This window comes from Archocentrus centrarchus, chromosome 1, assembly GCF_007364275.1.
Source record: "Archocentrus centrarchus isolate MPI-CPG fArcCen1 chromosome 1, fArcCen1, whole genome shotgun sequence".
Taxonomy (NCBI): Eukaryota; Metazoa; Chordata; class Actinopteri; order Cichliformes; family Cichlidae; genus Archocentrus; species Archocentrus centrarchus.
The window spans coordinates 19,922,676-19,947,365 of NC_044346.1; the positions used below are offsets into that span (position 1 = coordinate 19,922,676).

Consider the following 24,690-nt stretch of genomic DNA (forward strand, 5'->3'; position numbering starts at 1 on the left):
CATTTGATGAGGTAGGAGGGGATTAAAGGGGGACACAGCCAGACCAGCTTCAGTGTCCAACTGCACCTATTTTCCAAGTCTCTGGCACCTTCTGTTGAATGAAATACCATTTTCCAGACAATATACCTAACACAGTGGTCCAAAATCACTCACCGGGCACTTTATATTTTGCTAGTACTGGGTTGGACCCCTGTGTGAAGACTCCTATTCTTAGCTGAAATGAGTGGCACTCGGTGAGGTCTTCTGCTGTGGTACCCAATCGGCTTCAAAGTTCGATGTGTTGTGTGTTCAAAGATGCTCTTCTGTATACCTTGGTTGGTACGAGCAGTTATGTGAGTTACTGTTACCTTCCTATCAGTGTGAAGCAGTCTATCCATTATCCTCTGACCTCTGGCCACAGTCTGTAAACCCTAGAGATGGTTGCGCAAGAAAGTCCAAGTAGATCAAGTTTCTGAAATATTCAGACCAACATCCATGCCATGTTCAATGTCACTTAAACCACCTTTCTTTCCAAACTTCAGCAGGTCTTCTTGATCACATCTACATGCCTAAATGCACTGGTTACTTCCATGTGATTGTCTGATTAGATATTCACGCTATCGAGCAGCTGAACAGGTGTACCTACTTAAGTGGCCAGTGAGCGTAGGTATTGGACTGAGTTAATACTCGGTGACATTAGAACCAAACCTGCAGCCACTGGTCGTCTTCACTGAGGGTTCAGTGTTTCTCACTTTTTAATTAACCACAACACAAAACATAGAGCTTTAAGTTTTTATAAGACTTATAAAAAAAAAGAAAAAACATAACACAGTAACGAAAGCATGTCATACATTGTGTTTTTTCTTTGTTTCTCTGTAGAGTATTTACAAAACTGCCTTATGTACAGATAGCAACACCTCAGAAATGGAGAAAGCTACATAATGTCTAGCACAAACAACCAGTTAGCTTAATGATATTTGTTATGTACAATGTAACTGGCAAGGCTAGAGCAAGAATAGGTCAAAGATTCTGAAAAAGGTTTAAATTACTTCAAGTATCCGTCTTGAGGTTTTATGGAGGTTTTAGTTTGATGGACACAGATTTCCAGCAACATAAAAAGAAATCAAGGGAAATAAAAATCTGGTCGAGCTGCAAACTGTGTAGTGTGGCCAGGAAAGGGATAGAGAACGAGGAAGAGGAGAAGCTCTAGCCATTGAAAAGGACAACACAGACAATGCAACAAAAGTGGCGCCACAGAACAATCACTCCTCTGATAAATGCCCATTTTTTTAAAGTAACCTTTAACACAACCAAGGGAAATCTCCTCTCCACACATAAAGTGATATCCAGCTTATTGGCCTATAGCACCTTTTTACTGCTTTGAATGACAAATGTGCAATGGGCAGAAACACAAAAATTATAACTAACAGATGAATTGCTCAGGGCAAAAATTTGAGTGTATCCATTCACAGGAACGACAACCGGTATCACAACAGCTCTTTGTGACTGAACTCAACATCTTAGGTATCCAAAGATAACTGCCATGAAACCCATTAACGCCATCATAATGAACATTCAGTTCAATTAAAAAAAACTAACTTTATAGTAGCTCCAAGAGTGTAACTCAGTCATCATCTAGTACCTCACATGGAAATTAAGGTCCAAATATTATGAAAACATGACTGCACAGTCAGTTGTATGAAAACAGAAGAACTAGTTGTTTGAGGAAAGATCTGGCTATTCTCTTCTTGGTTAGCAGTAGTTAGGTCTACTCTAATTATACAGCCGCTATGAAGGAAAGTGTGGCCCCTGAGCGCGGGCCATTTGTCCTATTAACGTTTCCAAGTGCATAAAACACTAATGCTACTTCACAACGTTCATATAACAACACTGTAGGGACTGGTTTCCTCCCGTGTTTACATTTCAGTTTAGTGTATCCATTTAGGAAGAAGAAAAAAATGTCCATGTACAACACAGCACAGGCTGTGGTCTCTCACTGCAAGTCTCAAACGGCACCCGAGTCCAAGTGCACTGCTTTTTGACAAGACTTCCACTGTAACCGTCAAAACCAGGATCACTACAAATACTCTAGTGTAATTTTAAGACCTTGAAATAGAGCAGCAAAAATTTCAGTTTTTGTATGGCGCAAATTTAAATGCCATCAGGTGTCAAATTAAAAGCCATGTCGAAAACAAACCACACTGCCAGAGAGTGGAGTGAAATTTAGGACCGTCCTCTCAAAATTAGTGCGTTTCGTGGGCAGCAGGGTACCATTTGAGATTCTGCTCTGATCAGCTGCACCGAAATAAACATCCTACTGGGCTCTCTCCCCCAACTGCCCTCTCAGCAGACAGTGAGGGGCTGGGGCTCGCTTTCACGCCGCTGATTCTTCTTCAGCAGCTGAATGCGGTTGTGGCAGTAGAACTTGATGGCTCGCCAGTCGCGGTGGTTGTTGACCAACAAGGGGCACTGCTGCAGGCAGCGCTCACAGTCAGCCTTGGCGGGGACTCGAAGCTCGTTAATGTTCTGGGTCAGGTGCTCCTCAACTGCAGCACGCTCAGCCTCTGACCAGGGACGCTTCAGGACGCCTCGCTTTCCTACAATGAAGGAGTTAGAGGAATTAGAGGTTAAAGGTTTTTTCAAAAGCTTATACTCTGAATCAAAGTGTGACAGATCAAAAGTTAAAGGTCTTACAAGATCACAAAAAAATCCAGTTTATTTCCTGCTCTTATATCTGAACTAGAGAAAATACACAGCTAAGAGTGTTCACATTTCTGCTTTTCTGAGCACTTTAGAGATTTCTCATCCATGTTGGCATAAACACTGAGGTCTGTTCTTTAAGTACTGATAAAGATCTGATGATAAAATCAAGAGAAACTATGAAAATCATTTTCTGAACTGTATGGCTAAGACTAAACTCTGGAGCTTAGCGTCACTGTAAGTTTACTGTTGGTACAGTGAAATTAAAATGAGTAGATAAAGTGCCATAAATTAAGTGAAAGCAAACAATCTCACATTTAACTGTTTGGCAATAGACAAAGTATTTCTGAATGTGTAACAGAAAACACACTGTTAACTGAGAACTGCAACTTAAACACTTCAATACTACTTTAGCAAGCTCTAGAGAAGGAAGCACTTCTATAAGAAAATAAAAGGAAGCAAACTGACAGGCACTAAACCAACTAGGAGAAGAAAAATTACTATATTTGGTGGTTTTAAATATGTTGCAGCCACACTCTGTAAATTATTGTTAGAGAAACTGAGACAAAATTTGCTGAAAGTCTGCACTTCACAAATGTTGCTGAGACAAAATGCTTTTCAGACTCCATGTGATCTGCCACAACTGCCCCACCCCCGACCCAACACACACACACACACACACACACACACACACACACACACACACACACACAGTCATCCAGACTATGAAGAAACACATAAGGAATCATGTAGTAAACTTAAAAGTGTTAAACAAACCAAAGTATGTTTTAGATTTTAGATTCTTCAAAGTCGGCACCTTTTGCTTTGATTACAGCTTTGCACAGTCTTAGCATTCTCTCAATCAGCTTCATGAAGTAATCACCTGAAATGGTTTTCCAACAGTCTTGAAGGAGCGCCCAGAGGTGCTGAGCACTTGTTGGCTGCTTTGCCTTCACTCTGCGGTCCAACTCATCCCAAACCATCTCAGTTGGGTCTAGATTAGGTGATTGTGGAGGCCAGGTCATCTGACACAACACTCCATCACCCTCTTTCTTGGTCAAATAGCCCTTACATAGCCTGGAGGTGTGTTTGGGGTCATTGTCCTGTTGAAAAACAAATGATGGTCCCACTAAGAGCAAACCAGATGGGATGGCATGAACATGCAGAATGCTGTGGTAGCCATGCTGGGTAAGTGTGCCTTGGACTTTTAATAAATCACCAACAGTGTCACCAGCAAAGCACCCGCATACCATCACACTTCCTCCTCCATACTTCATGGTGGGAACTACACACATGGGAACCATCCACTCACCTTTTCCACGTCTTACAAAGACATGGTGTTTGCAACCAAAAATCTCAAATTTGGTCTCATCAGACCAAAGAACAGATTTCCACTGGTCTAATGTCCATTCCTTATGTTCCTTGGCTCAAGCCATTCTCTACCTCTTGTTCTTCATTAGAAGTAGCAATTCAAAAATAAAGTCCAGATTCACGCAGTCTTCAGTGAACAGTTGATATTGAGATGTGTATGCTACTTGAACTCTGTGAAGCATTTAGGTGGGCTCTTATCTGGGGTGCTGCTAACTTGCGGTTTCTGAGGCTGGTAACTCTGATGAACTTATCCTGTGCAACAGAGGGAACTCTTGGTCTTCCTTTCCTGGGGCGGTCCTGATGAGGGCCAGGTTCATCGTTAACGTTTGATGGTCTTTGTGACTGCACTTGAGGAGACTTTCAAAGTTCTTGAAATCTTTCGAATTGACTGACCTTCATTTCTTAATCATGGGCTGTTGTTTTTCTTTACTTAGTTGAGTCGTTTTTGCTATAATATTGATTAGAACATTACTCAAATAGGGCTATTCACTGTATACCAACACTACCTCTTCACCACACAACTGATGGTCTCAAACACATTAAGAGGACAAGAAATTCAACAAATTAACTCTTGACAAGGTGCAGCTGTTAACTGAAAGCCATTCCAGGTGACTGCCTCATAAAGCTGAGAAAATACCAAGCTGTGCAAAGCTGTCATCTAAGCAAGATGATAATTTTGAAGAATCTAAAATATAAGACACATATTCTGATTTAACACTTTTTTGTTTACTAAATAATTCCACATGTATTTATTCATATTTTGGATGACTAGCATTAATCTACAATGCAGACAATTTTTAAATAATGAAAAAAACCACTGAATTAGAAGGTGTGTGCAAACTTTTGACTGATACTCTAAATACATACGTACACAGTACATCCCTTACTTTTACTAACTTATTGGAATCAAAGCAACTGATAATGCTTAAGTTATTAGTTATTAAGTTATTAATTGCTCCTACTAAGACATTAAATTCTTAACTGTTTTTAAAGTTTGTAAAATCACTCTATAAGTTTGGCTCCAGCAACTAAAATCTCCTTTAACAAAAAAGCTCTCTTGGTGCCCCAAATGTTTGTGATTTCAGCAGTGTGCATTTATTTCCTGCAATTCAACCACTGAACTTTCCCTACTGGGATAAAAATGTACCAGTTCACCTTGTGCTTCACTTTGTCTGACAAACAAAACAGCTTGAACCCTTCATGTTGTGAAGTTTCTTTCCCCTCCTCTCCCTCACTTCATAATCTTGTTGCCAGCTTACACACACACACACACACACACACACTATTGCCCCCCTTTGTTCCTACGTTCTTACTTCCTGGGTTCACCTTTTCACATTGTAATAATGGTTTTATAAGTTTAGTTTAGTTTCACTTTTCTTGTTCGGTGTGAGTGAATTTCTTTTTTTTAATCTTACACACACACAGTTTACTGTTCAGTTTACACACAAATAAACTTGATTTGGGCTGACCTGTGCCTCTCCTGCGGTTTGCAGGCGGAGGTGGAGGAGGAGGCAGAGGGGGTGGCTGGATGTTCTTGAGCTTCTTGGGTCGTCCCACCCTCCCGTTGTTCTTGCCCTTTCTGACATACAACAGGGTGGGTGTAGGATTCAGAGCCGGAGCAGGGGCAGGCACCTCAGGCTTCTCCTTCACATTCTCCCCTTCAGATTCCCCCTCTGAGTACGAGTCTGCAGAGTTTCCTGACATAACTGAAGGGAGGAAAAGGGAGAGGAGGAAAGAAAAGAACTTCAGTCTGAAGGTAAAAATATTTGTTTCCAATGAACTACAGTCACACACAAACATTCACAAAAAACTGGAAGAAAGGTCACAATCCAAGGACAAGACATCACTCCCACTCATTCTCTCAGCCATCAATCGATCTCACCATCTAGTTCCAGACAGATGTGGTTCAGGCTCATTCCTCTGAACAGCACTCCATCTCTCTCTCCACATAGCACGACCCGGCCCCCTCTCCCCATCAGGCCTGGGTCCTGGCCAATTCCCGCACAGTTCTGCGTCACATGGTACTCTCTCTCAAGGAAATGCTCGAGCCTCTCCACAGCGCTGCCTCCAGGCTGTCCAGGCTCCTCTCCTTCTCCCAGAAGCAGCAGCTGAGTTAAGATCGCTACCTGTCGGCGAACTCTGGTCTGGGTCAGGGCACGGGGATTGCGGGTACCGCTGGATCGTGCGAGGCTGCGTAGGAGATCAGTGCCACGCAGCGGTGTGGCAGGGGAGTGGTATGGCCGAGCAAAGACGTACGGGTTTGCAGGGTCAACTCCTACATCCTGCCGTGTCTGCAGGAGAAGCTCCAGGCAGGGCTCACAGTGAGGAGGTAGGATGAGGGGCTGGACACGTCCTCGTTTACCCTGGACTCCAACTCTAGGGAGGTGAGGAAGGACCATACGCTCAAAGGGGGAGAGGGAGGCCTCCAATGGAGTAAGAGCTGGAGGAGCACCAGGTGGAACAGGAACAGGGCATTGAGGAGTAACCCGAGCTCGATATTCAGTGATGGACAGCTTGGAGACCTCACACTCACGCCGTCGATTATACAGGATGAGGAGAGCCAGGCTGGAGTGGCAGAGGAGGCGCCATGCCTCAGCAGACTGCAGCTGGCGAGACAGGGACAAGAAGGCTGAATGCTGCAGCCGGCGGAGGTACAGCACCAGAGAGGACAGGGATGAGAGGAGCGGCAGCATGTGGTGACGTCCCAAACTACTGAAAAAAAGAAAAGAGAAAATGGGATCTTAGTAAGACAGTTACAAAAATACTCCACAAAGTACCCAGCTGCCATGCTGGAGTTCAGCACCATGGGTATAAATTTGTTTATTGCACCTCTACTTTGAGCACAGGTTATTTTAATTTGTTTTCAGTTTAAATACAAATCATTAAGTAGTCATTAATTAGACGTTAGTTTAGTTTAGTTTGGTTTATTTGGATTCATCATGCCAGAACACAATGTTCCACACAAGTTCCTCAAACTATAAGTATTTACATACACTAACTGATTTTTAATGTTAAGTGCTGTAAATACTTGACGTGTGTTGTTGTCAACACTCTTTCATGCAGTCTGCACTCTTTCAGCCATTTGCTGATCAGAAGAAAGAATATTTTTAGCCTCAGATGAAAATTTGTCTCATATAGCCAGAGTTGCAACCACAGCACAATTTGGCTGAATGACACTCTGACCTCCTTTCTACTAATCATACCAATTTTGAATGTGGCTGAACATATAGAGCTCACAAAGGTGCTGGCAACTCATTCTGGTGGAATATTGAACATCTGGCTACACAAGACTAATTCTTTACAGACTGTAGCATCAGAGGCAACAAGGTTTGGAGTTGCTGTTTCGAGAAGCAAAAAGATCTTTGAAATTAATCACAAGCATGTATTGTATAGGAGGAGATTGCCACATTAAATATGCAGCCAATGATAGCCTTAAATTGACTGTCTACATCCAGTGAGTCAGATCTACTTGAAGCTTTTTTATCTTTAACATCCTTCAAACATCTTTTACACAAATAACAGAGCAGACTAACTCACTGCAGGCTACAAATTATCAGCTAATTTACTCACATTAGAGGAGAAGACAGCAAGTTACCTCAGCAAGTCCTTTTCCTTATCTTCTGTCCCACTTTCATCTTCTACCTCCATCGCCCCATTTTCCTCCTCTTCCTCTTCTTCTTCTTCTTCCTCATCCTCCTCTTCTTTTGGTGGCTGTATCTCTTTGGCCAACTTGCTGCTGAAGGACTGAGGACACACCAGCTCTACGTCATCCTCCTCTTTGGGCCTCTTCACCTCCACAACCTCCACATCTTCTTCATCTTCATCCACATCTTCCTCCTCTTCTTCCACCTGTCTTTCTTTCTTAAGCTTCCTCATCGCTCCCTTCCTAGACTGCGTCACAGCCACAGGAGGCGGGCTCCTCTTTAGCACAGACACTGCCACTGCATTCTGTCCTCGTGGAGGAGTCAGCACAGGAGGGGTGGAGTTTCTGCCAGAAGGAACAGGGGATTGGTTGCCTGTCGTGAGAGTGGGTGGAGACATGGAGAGATCCTGAACACTACCTTGTGCTAGATCTGAACCTCGGCTCTGTCCTGTAGTGTGTGACAATTTCGAGCGTTGCTGGGTGTGTGTGTGAGTTGTGGTTGGGTTTGTGTTCTGTGCATGCAAACGGGGCATTTGCGTGTAGCGCTCGACAAGGGCGGAGCAAACATCGGGCTGGTGGGCATGGTGTTTGTCTAAATGGCGGCCCAGAGAGCGGAAGTGGCGTCCACAGTACTCGCAGGTTTGGCGCATGGAGTCAATGGAAACTCCTCCTCTGGAGACATTTGTTGTGAGGCTGCCTGTAGAATTGGAAGCCAGTGGACCTGGAGGTTTGAACACAGGCTTAGCTGAAGAAGAAGTGGTGTGAGACGAGCAGGGAGGGGAGGACTGCGATGAAGAATGGGATGAAGGAAACGGACGGTTGTGATGAGGAACGCTGGAGGGGGAGACTTGCGGAGGCCGCCCAGGCGGGGTCCGATGAGGGGTCTTTTTCTTTGAAGGAGTGCCGCGACGCTTCTTTCGACGGCGTATCGCGCGGCCACGTGGGCTGGAGTTGTCCTCATCTCCAGCATCTGAATCGCTACCATCAGAGTGGGAGATGGGCGAGGATGAAGGGGAAAGAGACCATGATGGGGTGACATAATCCTGCTGCTGTTGTTGCCGCTGCTGCTGGTGGGTGGTCAGAGAGAGTGGCTCATCCTCCTGGAAGTGAAAGACAATAACAGAGTGCTGTCCTGAGGCTTTTTTTTACAGTAGTAATAAAATGTATAAAGTATTAAAAAGAAAAATTTGGGCAAAAGGTTGCCCACTTTCAACTTGCTCAGTCTTTTGACTCTCATAACCTTTATTTTTTTCCTACCTAAATGCTTTTTCTCTTCCTTTTAGAAATATTAAGTGCTGAATAGATTATCTGCAAAAATCTTCCTAACTTGTATCTTACTACCACCACTGTTTTCCACAGCTGTCCACTGTATCACTTACTGGTAGCATTACAGTTCATACCAGTAAAGCTTCCATGTCACTGCTCACATGAATATATTCAAATTAAATGTATGTTTGACTTTTGGCAGTCTGATTAGTGAAAAGCTGTCATGACATTAAGCAGTGCTGCAGTTTTAATGCACGCTTATGTTGCTTTGCTTTAAAGGATTTACACGTGATATGTTGCCATTTTTATATAAGATAAACAATTATCCAGAGGAGGCGGGAGGAAGCTGTTATAATAATGATCATGTTGAGCTCAATATCAGTGGATTACAGTGCATCACAACCACAGTCTGTGTGTCAAATGTGCTTGGGCAAGATACTGAACCTCAAATTGTCATTGGAGTGTTAATGTGTGTGTGTGTGTGTGTGATTCTTAGAAAAAGCACTTTAAGGCAAGAAATAAAGCACTTTATTAATATGTGTGTGAACGGGTAAATGGGGCTTGTAGTAAAAAGCGCTTTGAGTGCTCAGTTAGAGTAGAATCCATTTATCATTTACCATATACTCCGCTATGTTTACCAGCTTATCTGTTCAATGTTTGGCCCTGTATTGTATATATGAGGGTTTTAGTGCATTTTTTGCAGAAAATACTATAACAGCCATAAAAGTAAAACAAAACTAATATGCAGGAAACTAATAAACAGGAAAAAAAGTCACAGAGGGGATGTAGGAGTAATGTGGCACTGTCGCACTGTTGTCACTGTATTATTTTATACCCTGATAATATAAAAGTTCATTTAGCAAAGGTACTCATTCATATTTAGAAAGTAATATACAAAAGTGTAAACAGACATCCAAGACAATTTTCAACTTTCAATTTTCTAAATAGGATAATCTTTAGCTTTTATCCAACACTGAAGGGTCACCTGACATATTCTTTTAAACCCACCTTTGAATGTTTAGTTTCTTACTGACCTTTTAATTCAGTAACAAACTCGAGGGAAGATTTTATGAAGACAAGCTCTGACTTTTCATCAAAGCACCGCATATTTTGTAAAGCTTGAAGTTATGATTGAGAGATGCCAACTATCATGCCAACCACAGCCATGGGCTATGTACTCCAAGAGTGTCTACATGAAAAATTAATGGGGCTTTTCCCTTCCTGGGCTTCAAAAATAGCCCCTGTCACCTAGCAACTATTTATGTTGTGCAATGTCTACTTGTCACTTCTTTAAAAAAAATTACAAAGCTGCTTTTTTTTTTTAAGTCTCACTTTGTGCTTTTAGGAACCAAGTGGTGATTTTCTTTTACCTTTTTGATATTGTTGATCTCGGTGTCAGAGTTGCACTCATGGTGCGCTGGAGACACAGTACCACGAAAACCCTGCGGGACACAGAGCACTCACATTAAAACAGCCGCCACGCTCCTTATTAATGTTTGCCATCGCAATCAGATTCAGTTGTCACTCAGAGAGCAGGAGGACACCCCTCCACGGTTGGCCCGAAGCACAAAGGTTGATTATGACGCCAAAACTCCCACTAACAAGCCAAACAAAAGACGTTCAAACAGACCTGCGTTCAAACACTGTCAGCTTCCCATGAGCAATTAAAATGGGATTATAAATCATGCTGGAATGCCGGGTATAGAGCAGATCAATTAACCAATAACAAAAGCCTAAAAGAATGTGAGCAGCCTTGGTTCCACTGCAACCACTGATGTCAATTTCTCAATTTTTGTCAATTTAATTTTCTTAAGTGGATTCTGTTATCATCATCTTGTTGAATAAATTGATCTGATCTAATGAGATCCATTAAAGGAACAGATGTCATGTAATAACCATGGCGACCGTTGCTTAAGCACTATAGGTAGAACGCAAGCTGGAGCTCAACCATCACCATGGTAACGCCATGCCTTGCTTAAACTGTGTGTGTAACATGAATGCGTATGCAGTGGGTAGTGTGTGTGTGTGTGTGTGTGTGTGTGTGTGTGTGTGTGTGTGTGTGTGTGTGTGTGTGTGTGTGTGTGTGTGTGTGTGTGTGTGTGTGTGTGTGTGTGTGTGAGAGACAGACATATGTGTTTGATGCTGATCCAAAAATTTCAGTATACATATGGTTGCCTATCTGAAGCCATCAGTGATATTCACAGTGTGAATGTACGCGTTTCTCGCCGTATCCCAAACCAATGATTAGGTTTGGATTTAAAATTGCAGCTGAGTTTAGAAGAAGGTTTCAGCCAAAGAGTGTATATAAAAGATGGCTTTGGTCTCCACAGCTGAAAAAAAAAAAAGTGCCTTATACCTGCATTCTTTCTTGGCCAGCAGGGGGTCCCTTTTCCAGTTGCGATAAGAAGTCAAGCTGTGCAGAAGTCTATTAGGGAAACACCCTGCTTCTCGCTTGATCTATGACCCCAGTAAACACTCTCTTGGTGAGTTTATGGTCTCAGTCGCTAGTTTCAAGTCTTATTACAACATGATGGTTGACATTTTAAACTATAATGCCAGTTAGAATTAAGTTGGATAAACAGAAGATGGATGGATGGATGGATGGATGGATGGATCCCTCATTCAACATGCACAATGCGAAGCTCGAGGTTTTGAAACAGTCACTGTGCATCACCTGTTGGTTTGGTTTATATTTACTAAAGTCCATCCTTTATATTCAGTGTCCAGCATTTTTCCTGGCTCAAAATGGGCTCTTGGGGAATGACTGCATATAAGAAACATGACTGGCCCATACATAATGAGTCTGTGTTACCTTATTTAACAGAAGTCTGTGATTTCTGACCACTAGATAAATAAAACTGTGTACCACACTTGAGTAAATTACTTTTTTTAATGTGGTGGTTTTTACTTTGGGGTAAGTCCAGATCCTCTTTTGAGGGAGTTTTTTATGTATGCACAAAAACACTGTTTTGTTAAAGGTTGGGTTAAGTAGATGATTGAGCTGTAAAGAAAGGCAAACATGACCAGCTCCACTCAATCAAAACAAAATGTCCTGTGGCTACACTGTGTTGTGGTCTATTCTGGCTACTATTGACAGAGAGACATTTTTAAAACTAATTTCTCCCTGAGAGACTGATGAACGCTAGAGCAAAACAGTAACTGAGCTCTGAAATTTCATCAGGTTTTCTGCACTGTTAGATTGTACATACTACGCCTGATAGCAACAAGGACAAATGTGGAGTTAAGGATATGGAAAGGTGCTCGACAAGCAGAATATTAGAAACATCTGTGTATGTAAATGACCACTGACCAGGTTCTCTCCCCACTCGGTTAGGCTGTAGTCCACAGTGATCTCCTCCCCCTTGGTGATGTCTCGAATGGCAATAACGACCAGTCGCACCTGGTTACCGCAGTGGACCTCTCGAATACGGCAGTTAGGGGATGGCGGGAAGGAGCTGGCTGTTGGAGCCGGAGCGGAGGCTGTCGGAGCAGCTGGAGCTGTGGACGCAGGGGTTAAAGAGGGAGCCTGAGCTGAAGCTGTGGAGGCTGGGGCGGGAGCAGGGACAGGCGTTGGGGTTGGAGCTGAGGAAGCAGCTGGAGATGAAGTTGGTGTAGAGGCTGAGCAGGAGCTGGTCTTGGATCCGGGGGAGACTTTATCATGAGCCTGCTCCGATGGACCACTGATGAAGGAGGTGGAGGATTGAAAGTAAAATTCACCTTCATTAGAAATAATAATGTTGGTATTATTATGATCTGTCCTTATGCTTTACTCAACTTTTCCCTCATTTTTTAGGATTGGAAAGATGGTGCGTTTTACTTTTGCATTTTAATTAGCTGATTCACAGAAAGTGTATACACAGGAATATTTATAATTCATCAATCATTTAAGTCATAGATCTAGTTAAAAAAAAAAAAAGAAACACCAAGAATGCCCAGAGTCCAGTTTCCCAGATGTGATAGATGCTGCGTTCTGATTGATAAATTCTGAGTTGAATTAAGATTATTATTTTTTCTAGAAGACAGAAAGAAAGTACTGCATAGAGCAGTTTTTAGAAGCACGCTAATTTACACTCACCAGATGTGAGGAGCAGGCTCTGTATTGTAGAAAGGACCGTCCAGTGTGGGACGTTTATTCTCTCCTGCTTCCTTTCGTTCACCTGAGAGCACAGAAACAGTCAGTATAAAAGGATTACAAACAAGTGCACAAGGACACACACACACACACACACACACACACACACACACACGTAAACATGCAAAGGTCATCACCCCATCTTTTGGAGCACATATACAGCTGCACATAACAGCACATACATAGGCAAGCACACACACACACACACACACACACACACACACACACACACACACACACACACACACAAAGTAGGTCACGCTCACTTAAACATGGTCTGCACCCACACCAATCACGAACACACACTGACAGATGCACAAGCACATACCACACACAAACAGGAACACACACACATGCACAGTCAATTGCTGTAAGAATAATAAGACACACAGATAACACACACATATACACACACAAACACACACCTGGGCTGAACCTGTGTTCAGGCACGCTCTCCTCGTCAGTGGGTGTAACAAAGACTTTCACGGGTGTCCCTTTTCTCTTCCTCCCACAGCCGCGTCTGCAGAAAACACACAGACCCACAAATGCAAGATATTATCATTTAATCACTCAGCCTACTGGCCAAACTTCACATCAGTCAGGTCTGATCAATAAGCTGATAGCCACCTATTGAATCAATGCAGACCACATTTAGCTCTCCAATATCAGCAAACAAAAAAAGCACAGTAAGTAGACAATGGTTAGTTAAACAGCTCTTCACTGTGTTTGACTGGAACATGAATAAAATCTAGCAAGGTTTTGAATTTCACACGATCTGCACTGACTGACCCAGAGGAAATTGGTCGGTCCAAGTCCAACAAAACTCCTGGCAAAGAGTTCCTTGAACACACTGATTATGAAACGTAGTCAGCTCAGGTTCAGAAATTAGAGAGCGCTCAGAGAGCACAGAATACGTTTTAATTTAGAGGCCCAGTAATTAGCGGTAAGACGGCTTATATTATATTCTTTATATTTCACTGAGCTGCACAGCTTTGCAGATTCTGGTATACATGTTGTAGCTGTATACTGTCACTAGGGGCCAGTGTCAAAAATATCTGGATCAACCAGTGTGTGGGTTACTCCTGCTTGTGCTGTTTTTTCCTTCAGCAAGCCCTTGAAGAAGACCATAAACCTGTGTAAAATACTGCCAAGTCATTGGCCAGTGAGCATGCAGGCTCACAATCAGACCTGCCCCTCTCTTGTCACATCTGTGTTCAAAACACTGAACTGGCAATGAGAAAAACAATGGGTGACACCACAGTAGCTATGTCCATCTTTGATAGTGTCTATGGAGAAGACCTAAGTCATAACATCCAAAGAGCTTCCTTGTAGTTTAGTGAAACTTAGTGTTAAAAACAATGAAAAGTGTCCAGTGCCACCACTAGATGTGCTTCTCATGCTGCTTTTTTTTATTTATTTATTTATTGGGGAGGGGGGGACATTAAAAAAATAATCTCACACAAACTGTAAGAAAAGCAAACACTCCATGAGTATCAGTCATTATCTGGACACTGTATACTTTACACACCATCACATGTAAGAAATCAAATTTCTGAGAAGTTCAATCAACAAGTGCTATACAAATATAGTCTACTTGCAGCTTGAAAAAAATTATCTAATTATACAGTTGGTATTTAAAAGGCACTTTGTGCAGTTTTATGATGAACAAGCAGGTCATGTTGTGTGTATTCTTGTGGTTTAATAAGTCAATAATACTACTCATAAAACAATCACATGGACAAGTTTTCTTAAATGATTAAATCCTGTATTGTTCACTGCATTCTTGTTGCTTTACTTGGTTTATTAGCACCACCTGTTGATCAATCAACAGTGTTGGCACTGGGATTGTCCCTTCATGTTCACAGTACACACGTGCCCACATATCCAAAAACTGCACCACAGCACTCTTAGAGGTCAAAAACTTCAGAGTGTACTTTATATCAGAAAGAGTAAAAAACTCACCACACATTAAATATTTGAGCCACTTTCTCACGTGTAACACACAACAGCAGATAGCCTTCGGTGGACTGGTTCTCACTACTGGAAATAATCAGTTAGGTTTAGACGAGGGCCCCACATGCGGGAGAAAGAATGCTCCCACTCACATAGTCCTATAATTCACAGTGTGTAGTATTATCAGACACATAATATGGACCCTACACTAGGAAGCTAGCTTTGAGACTGCTGCATGCAGGTTGCACTGCATGTGTGAAAATATGATTTTTCACACATGAACAAGTGACAATTTCAAATACGGTCGGGACATTTTCCGCAGTCATTCTCACGTTTAGGACAGAGCAGGAAACAGACACATTCACACTACTGAGAATACTCTGTGTGGTTTTAGGTTAGGTAGCATAGTGTGCGCTGCAGGCAGCTCACTAGCAGTAAAGGCAGTGGCTGCAGATTGAGATGATATTCAAATAATCCAGCATCACACAAGACTTCGTGGTCAGAAACTGGTAGGCTAAAGACCCGCCAATGTCTGATCCCAATGCCTCTGATCTGAGAAATGTTCATGGCTGCAGTGCATGTGTGAAAATGGCTGTAGTGTGGGATGTGGGTTTTATTATTGTTTAAAGCCATGTTTCCCAAAGTCAAGAGTGCTGCGCCCAACTTAAAAACCAGAAATTCCCATGGTACCCCCCCCTTCCCAGTCGTCCAATAGCGCCTGCCTGTGAAATTTTCCTGGCTAGAAGCCTGTCTTCACTCTCATCAAAATACAAGAGAAAGTGGTGTATTTCCTTGAAAATTTGATTCAAAACGCATAGACAACACAGGCTGTTGGCTACAAATTGACCCACTTGTCATTGGGACACAAACCTCAGTACAAGAGCAATAAATGTAGGGCTGGGCGATATATAGAGTTTTTAAGAAATATCAATATATTTTCATACGCGATATAAGATGAGACAATATCATTTATATCGATATAGTCTATGTTGCGTTACAATCATACTTGTAGATCCACCAGTTCATCTTTCTCTTCTCCCAATTTGTCTCTGCACAACTTCCCACTGCCCCGCCTCTCTCCCTCACCGCTTCACCTGTAAATCATTCAGGAAGCGACAGTATGGAGACATAAACAGACACAAAGTTATTGAAGAACAGCTGGATAGTAAAAAGAAAAACAATGCTCAGTTATTTGGAGATCATTCGGATTCAAAGTGTCAGATGAGCAGAATAATGTATTCTGTAGAGAATGCCGCAAACAAGTCCCAACAAAAGGTCCAAGCACTCATCTTTTCCACTACAGTATGCATACCAATGCTAACGCTAATGGCTGCATTGCTAGCTATCTGTTATGATAACAGCTGAAGTCCTCAGCTGGCGTGTCGGCACCTCTAGCTAGCTGTGCCTCAGCCAGGCACAGCTAGCTAGAATTCTGCTGACTGAAGGATGGAATTTTGTTCATTTTGTTTAGTCTGTTTACATGTTTTGTTATTTGCACAGAGTACTAGATGTACAGGAGAACACACAGGAGGAATATTGTATATCGCCATTCAGCTAAAAAATATCGAGATATCATTTTTAGTCCATAACACCCAGCCCTAGGTCAGAGTAATAATCAACATCACACACTAACCACCCCCTATTACCAGTTTTAATTAACTTTTTATATAAATAAATACATTTATATAAATATGTAACTATGTATACTTGTGTGTAATTTCAAACTGAATTTCTGTTATTACTCCAGCCCATTACTCCAACCAATACCAAAACTACCCAAATCAGACCGCCACCTGCCCCTCAGTTTAAGTACTGCTGAGTGTCAAGGAACCATAACAAACTAAACTGAGACAAATCAATATACAATATATAATGACTGTATCAATCACAGTAAGATGCTGCCAACTTGTGGGTGTTTGGACTTGAGTGCTGTGACCCCTGATCAAGACTAACGAGACTGCCATTACCCCGTGGAGCCTGAATCCAGCCACCTGTGAGAGCCCAGTATGGCCATGTGAGATTATCTTCTTCAGAGTAAAAACCAAAACAAGCACACTCACAAGAGCCAAACCGATCCTGCCTCTGCAGAATCTGGGCTAGTTCTGTTACCACACATCTCAATATTGTTTTCCGTCAGTCTATTTTTCACTCACATGACATTGGAGGCTCTTAAAACTAGGCCATAGGAAGATCGTGCTTTGGATTTTGAAGTGTTCATTACTGTCAGTGTTCGTGTATGCGTGCATGTGTGTGTGTGTGTGTGTGTGTGTGTGTGTGTGTGTGTGTGTGTGTGTGTGTGTGTGTGTGGGTGTGTTTGCATGCAGACAAGAGAGTGAAAGAAAAAAAAGAGAAGAGGAAAGAAAAAGGGTTAGAAGGGAAAAAAACCGAAGCAGTAGGAAACAGAGAGGGAGAAAGTAGGAAAGGGGAGCAAATGAGGAAAAGAAAAAAAATTCAGAGACAGAACAGAGGGAGGGGAGGACAGTCACTGAGGAGATATCAACCAGACCCACTGTCTTTCTATTGATCTACTCCACTCCCATCTCATGATACTGTATGCACACATCTGTGTGTGTTTGTGATAGTGTAAAAGAAGAGTGAGCGCCTTCATTTGCACTCATATGTAGATTTTTTTCCCCTCTTGTTAAGCTTCCCTGTGTCTGTTCCAGCCAAACCCTGATTTGAAAATAAATCTGAAAAAGAACAAACACAAACTTGATAATCACCAACAAATCATGGCAGAGCATTTCAAACGTGCATGAAAACTGAAGCATCTTCTCCACAACAGTTGTGATCTTCAACTTATCACAGCATTTAAAAAGCCACATGACCATGTAGCGGCCCAGTCGTTACGATAATAACATCCTCTGTGAAAACCAGCAACCCACATGTGCTTTGTGACAACACAATGCTGTATTTTTGATTTGTATGTTGCACACAGATGCAGCAAAATAAGTTTAGTTTAATATCCGTATATCCAAAAAGTCGAGCAAGACAAACAGGAATCGGGAATGTGATCAATCAGATATAAAGTGAAAAATCTCAGTCAACTTGCTAGCCTTTTTTTCAAACAAACCTAAATATGCTATTCTTACATTATGAGAATAGCACCTGTACTCTCCGGATGAAAGAAATACCAATTTAGGATCTTTCGCTTTAAAAGTAGACAACGTAAAGCTGCCTTTCTCTCTTTTTTTGGGCACCGAGAACTCAGCCATCTACTTTAACTTGAATAAACTTTACAGGAAGTGTTACACTTATATTCGGTGTGTGCTAAGGCTGTGTAATTAATCAAATGTTCATTTCAGTTAATAAAAACAAGATAACTGGGACAAAATTATTATTGTGCCGCATTCTGCTTGGCAATAATACTCTCATTGTGCCTTCTCCTTTACTCCCTGGCTGTGGCAGTTTAGCTCGCATTTATTTCACATGAATTATAGTTGAAATTTCAATAAATTCACAATTTATTAAAATTACTCACAGACTTCACAAAGTCTGTGAGTAATCATAACTAAGTCCAATGATCTCAATATTGATTTAATCGCACAGCCCTCGCATGAGCCCCACATTGCAGCCAGTTAAATCGATCTGTACAGTGTTTTTTGTTTTTTTTTAATGAGGTGTGAGTTAACACTTACTACAAAAACGAGTTGAAATCGCACTTTGTGTACCCAGCTGTGTAGGCTAACTCTACTTGCATGTTGCAGGTGACAAACAGCCGGTAAAAAACAGCTTGTGCACTGCCACAAAAAAACAAAGTTTCAAAATGACCTCATGCAGTACAATTTCAGACAGTACTTATGCGGATCACAGGAAGCACTGAAGCAAACAGAATCAAAGAAGCAAATATTGTTACATTCCTAATACTTAGAAACTGAACTGGATAATAAAATAACGAGTAAAATAATAACATGATGAAGTCATGTCTCATCAGAATATGACTGCAGTTATGGGGGGGCTGTGCAGTGATGCCGACGCACCTCCCAGAAGCATTCAGTTCAGACAGGTTTAGCTCACAGTCTTGAGCTACACTTCCCAACAGGTTAGCAGCTTTTCCTGGAAAAGCAACGTTTTCTCCGTTTATATTTTGCTGGATTATTTTGGGCCTTCTGAGTGTCTGCCTGTGTATTCACTTCTGGTTCAATGAGTTTCTGAGAACTTTCTTGCCAACCAAATCTGTCTCACCTCCACTTCTTCAGCGAGCTGACCCCTCGATATCTCCCTCCATTCCTGTCTCACCCTCTCAATCGATTCTCTCATTCTTCTCTCCCTTCTTCAATCCAACACACACACACACATACACACACACCCCTCTCGCCAACCCACATGCATGCACAAGTACACAAACAAGTCCATACTCAAGACCCACATATGCGTGAGCACACATACAGACACACAGAGCTCAGAGTCCACATGTGCACACACACATACACACACTCATCCCTCCCCCTCCCTGGTCCACATGCATGCACAAACACACACACCCACACACATACACTGAGGCACGCAAACAGGCGCTCACACACACATACCCCTCCCTGTCAGGCTTACAGGCACGCAAACACATTCACTCTCTGACACACATATACACACACAGTGCACACAAATATCCTCTCTCTCTAGCCAAGCTCACACGCACACACACACACACACACACACACCCCTCCCCCTCTTGCTAAAGCTCACATGTGTACACACACACACACACACACACACACACACACAGGAAAGCTCAGTGAAGCACACACACACACACACACTCTCTCTCAGTTTCTCTCAAATAACCAAACCCACAGTCTCATGTTCCATCTCTGACACACACACTTTTCCCCTCATTTACACACACACACACACACACAAAAGCAAGCACGCACGCATTAAACCTGTACATTACAGACTCTCCAACTCATGCATATCTGCTACAATTTATTCTATCCTCCACTGTACGGCACGCATACACACATGTTCCATCAGACCCATTATTCTTTCTCAGCCACAAACAAACAAATATTACGTGTGCTGGCAGATGCAAAGACACACACACACAACCTCTTGTCACGCAACTGTTTCTGCTGCTCACTACACATACATTTGGATTACACACAATCACACACAGACACACACTCACTCACGCAAGGCACACATTCACTCAATAAGCCTCACGTATACTCTGTCCTTCATGCAGAATATTTTCTCTCTCCAACACACACACACACACACACACACACACACACACACACAGTCCTCAATAATAAAAGAGATACAAACACACACACACACACACACCCTCCCTCCTCCCCTTCTCACATATACCATACCACCCACACACAGCACACACACACACACACACACACACACACTTTTCCTTTGAGCATGCACACACATATACACACTGTCCTTTCCTCTTTCATAAACAAAGTAGATGCATAAACACTCTCCTTCCCTCTGTATGACACACACAAACATACTGCCCTTGTCTATGAGCTACACAAACACACACACACACACTCACAAACCTTGTGTCTATCTCCCCCTTGACACACACCCCTCCCTTTCTTACTGACTGCAGAACAAACACACACACTCAGACAGACAGACGGACACACACACACACACACACACACACACACACACACACACACACACACACACACACACACACACACCTCTCCTACCAGAACAAATACACAAACACAGAAAACACACACACAGCATATGCACTAGCTACCAAGTCTTCTTTTTCAGTTTCCAAGACACACACACACACACACTCACAACACACACACTTAAACTCACCCTCCCCTGCTGTTTCAAAAGCTTGCACGCATGCGAATGCACACACACACACACACACACACACACGCACATCCTCACCCTGTCACACACCCTCCCATCTCTTTTCCTCTCTCTCTCCCACTCTCTCTTAAACACACACACACACACACTCACTCACTCACTGTGTGCTGACTCTCTGTGCAACACACACCCTCCTTCTTCTCTAGCTTTCTCCTCTCTTTGAGACACACACACACACACACACACTACCCCACACCCCATCCTCTGCTCATCACCAATACACACACACAGGCACACACACACACACTTCTCTCAGTTTCTTAAAGACACACACATTATTTTCCTCACTACTTTCTGCACCATCTCTCACAAACACCTCCCAAAAATAATGTTTACTTTTAAGACAACATACACAATTAACACAATCCTAAACAACCACCCAACACACACACTCTTTACCAGTCACACATGCGATTGTTATCCCTACTAAAAACACACTGAAACCCACACACTCCTTGGTTTCACATAAACACAGTCCTTCATGCTCTCTCTCACACACTTCCCTACTCTCTCTCTCTCTCTCTCTCTCTCTCACACACACACACACACACACGAACACACAAACAAACACTCACATTCCCTCCCCCACTCTCCTAACACACACATATGCGCAAACACACTCTCCCCTCCCCTTCTCTGTGCCTCTAACACACTTCCCCTCTATCTCTGTCTCTCTCTCTCTCTCACTCACTCACACACACACACACACACACACACACACACACACACACACACACAGAGTTACACACCAAAACACACACATACACTTTTTATATGGTCCTCTCACGTACACACACACACACACACACACACACACACACACACACACACACACACACACACACACACACGTGTCCTTCACAGTCCCACAATCCTTTCTGTCTCTGTCCCTCACTTCTGCCTCACTGTAGGCACACACCTTTCATGCCCCACTCTCAATTTACACACACACACACACACAAAATTAGTTTCTCTTTTTCTATTTCACTCTCACAGACTCACAAATAACAGATAGTGCATATATACACACTCTCTGAAAAACACATTTAAAACACATTTTCTCTTCTTTCAAACACACTCCTGTCTTCCCAACATACACACACTTACTCATTCCCTCAACCACCACACACACACACACACACACACACACACACACACACACTCCTGTTCTCTTTGTCACACACTCCTTGCACACTGTGCTCCCCCTCCCACTCCTCATCTCTGTCTCACTCTCTCACTCACACACACACACACACACAGAGTCACGCACACACTCTCTCCCCCTCCCATCCCTCACACACATTCCCTCCTCCTTCCCCTGCTCTAGCACACACATACACGTAGACACACATATACACACTCCACACACACACACACACACACCACTCCCCCTCCCTCTCGCTCTCTCTCTCTCACATACACACACATACACACACACACACACACACACACACACACACACACACACACACACACACACACACACAGAGCTGCTCCTTTCTCTCTCACGCTCTCTCCCCTCCCTGTGTGTGCGCGCTTTTCTCTCACACAATCACACACACGCACACACGAGCGCGCACTACACACAGGCGCTAGAGATAGGCGCACTAGAGATACACATAGGGCAGCTTTGACAGTATACTAATTCCAGCATTTTATAACTTTGTTACAGTAAACAGTTGCATCGTGGTCCTGAAAACTTCTGTTATTGACACTTTAACACACAATCTATTGTTATTAAACTCCATCTTTCCGCGGTGTACCTGAAAAAGTAACAAGTGTGTGGTCCATGCCTTGTTATTGTAGCTTAAACAGTGCGTCTGTGCTTATTATTCTTCATCATGTCACTTAAAACACACACACGCACACACAGGCTCTTTAGGGGTAAATTCACTGTCAGACACAACAGACGCGCACGCGTGCACACGCCTCTTTGGGAGCCGCTTTGTAAGGTGGAATTAACGCTGGAAAAAACAAGCTGGCACGAAACAAATACGCGAGTTTCTCGTGTAATTTCTCTCAAGTGGACGTTTACTCACTGAAAAATTCGACAAATAACCTGTAACTGTAACTTTACTTCCATCAAAACACCCTCACACATACATGCGCGCACACACCCACCCGACTGTAGCTGTCATGGGGTACGAAAATACTATCTTGAAGCAGTTTTTTTTTAACTATTAAAAGCCTGTATGTCACATTTAACGGGCTCTCTCACCCCCGTGGTGGCGGTGCTGGTTTCGCTCCCTCTCCGTCGCTATCCAGGCTGTGCGGGTCCCGGTACTCGAAGAGTGAGCGTACGGTCTCCGCCATGTTAACACCAGCAGTCGCTGATCTTCGGCCGCCTCACCGTTCAGCCTCTCGCTCTCCTCTCTAGCTGCTCAACTGGCTCACACCAAGGTTATTCCAGCCGCTCCCACAGCGGCTCGGCGGAGGGGTGCGCAGGCAGCAAAATACTCCCTACTGAGGTCTGTCAGGTCTCCTCAGTTGGCTAATATCGGATTAAAACACAATTTCTTAAAAAATAATGTCTACAGTTCCTCACGATGAGAGAAACTATTAGGTCGAAATCACTAAATAAATTGGATGATGTGGTGCACCCCTACGGAGAAATGGATGCGCCCAGCAAGCTGATGAAAAAAGTAGACCGTTTCTCAGAAGAGTGATTAGCTCTTGAAATGAGAGAATACATTGCAAAATAAAATAAAGAAACATATAGGTGAAAATTATCTTTCAAACACAAGAACCTATATCATCTTGAGCACCGTTTTACTCACCTATACGCTCTCACTTTATCAACGGGTTTACAAAAGAAGCTATATTACAAATAACCAACTTCTGAATGGATTAATACTAATGTTACTAATACTAATACTACTAATACTACTACTAATTATTATTATTATTATTAATATATTATTATTATTACTATTATGTGACCAATATGACCTTTAACATATTAGAGTGGTATTTATTAGCTTAGGGCAATATTGCTATAGTTTCAGCGGGGAAAGGTGATTGTTCAGATAAACTTTTGGTTTAGTTTTGCAAAATTATATGTTGCCTGCTAGGGTTTCACACGCCACCATTTTTGAGTCCATCAAAAATCAGAAAAATCTGGCTCCTCTTACTGAAAACAAATGTAATACCATTTGCACCACATTTTTTGAAGAATCATAAGAATCATAAGAAAAAAAAAAGGACTGGCATTCATCTATACATTTTTAACTTGGTTATTTGTTTATTTATTTTCAGCAAAACATCACATTATTGCAATGTGCAACTTAATGAATACAGTATATGTCAGTACTTCCTTTATTCTAAGTTTCTGATGCAAGACTTTGATTTCTAAACTATTCACAACACAGTTAAACAATACACTGTCCTTAAAGCCCATAAATAATAAAAACACAGTGCAGCGTGTCAGTCTTGATTTGGTCAAAATAATCGAAGAGGAAGCCATACGGTTTAATGTTATTTAATTCAAAATAACAAATGTCATACTTTTTGCATTGTGTTATTAAACATAATTACATGGGCTATATGCACAGTTTTTGTAATACACACACACACACACACACACACACACACACACACACACACACACACACACACACAAATTAAAATGTAATGATTGCAGCTTGATTAGTAAATAGCAATATAAGGTAGCAGTAAAGTACTGTAAAAAATCTGTGTTGACATATTGACTTAATTTGTATTCCAGTATAAGCAAACATCCAAAAACTAAGTAAAGAATATTTTTAGTGGTCTATATGTTATGGAGGAAGCA

General features: G+C 42.4%; 1 protein-coding gene across 3 annotated transcripts; it reads right to left on the reverse strand.

Annotated features, from left to right (window-relative positions):
• Positions 1-757: 757 nt before the first annotated feature.
• LOC115789133 (uncharacterized) lies at positions 758-23,265 on the reverse strand. 3 transcript variants are annotated; one of them, XM_030742376.1, is made up of 9 exons: positions 23,119-23,265; positions 13,517-13,611; positions 13,035-13,116; positions 12,270-12,639; positions 10,330-10,401; positions 7,646-8,793; positions 5,933-6,759; positions 5,520-5,756; positions 758-2,576 (listed from the first exon to the last, which is right to left on the reverse strand). In XM_030742376.1, the coding sequence occupies exons 1-9, from the start codon at positions 23,211-23,213 to the stop codon at positions 2,323-2,325; spliced, it is 3,180 nt and encodes a 1,059-aa protein (XP_030598236.1). In that variant the 5' UTR covers positions 23,214-23,265; the 3' UTR covers positions 758-2,322. The 3 variants fall into 3 exon arrangements, with proteins under 3 accessions (XP_030598236.1, XP_030598227.1, XP_030598245.1); XM_030742367.1 differs by having other exon boundaries at positions 5,933-6,762; XM_030742385.1 differs by lacking the exon at positions 10,330-10,401 and having other exon boundaries at positions 5,933-6,762.
• Positions 23,266-24,690: the final 1,425 nt, after the last annotated feature.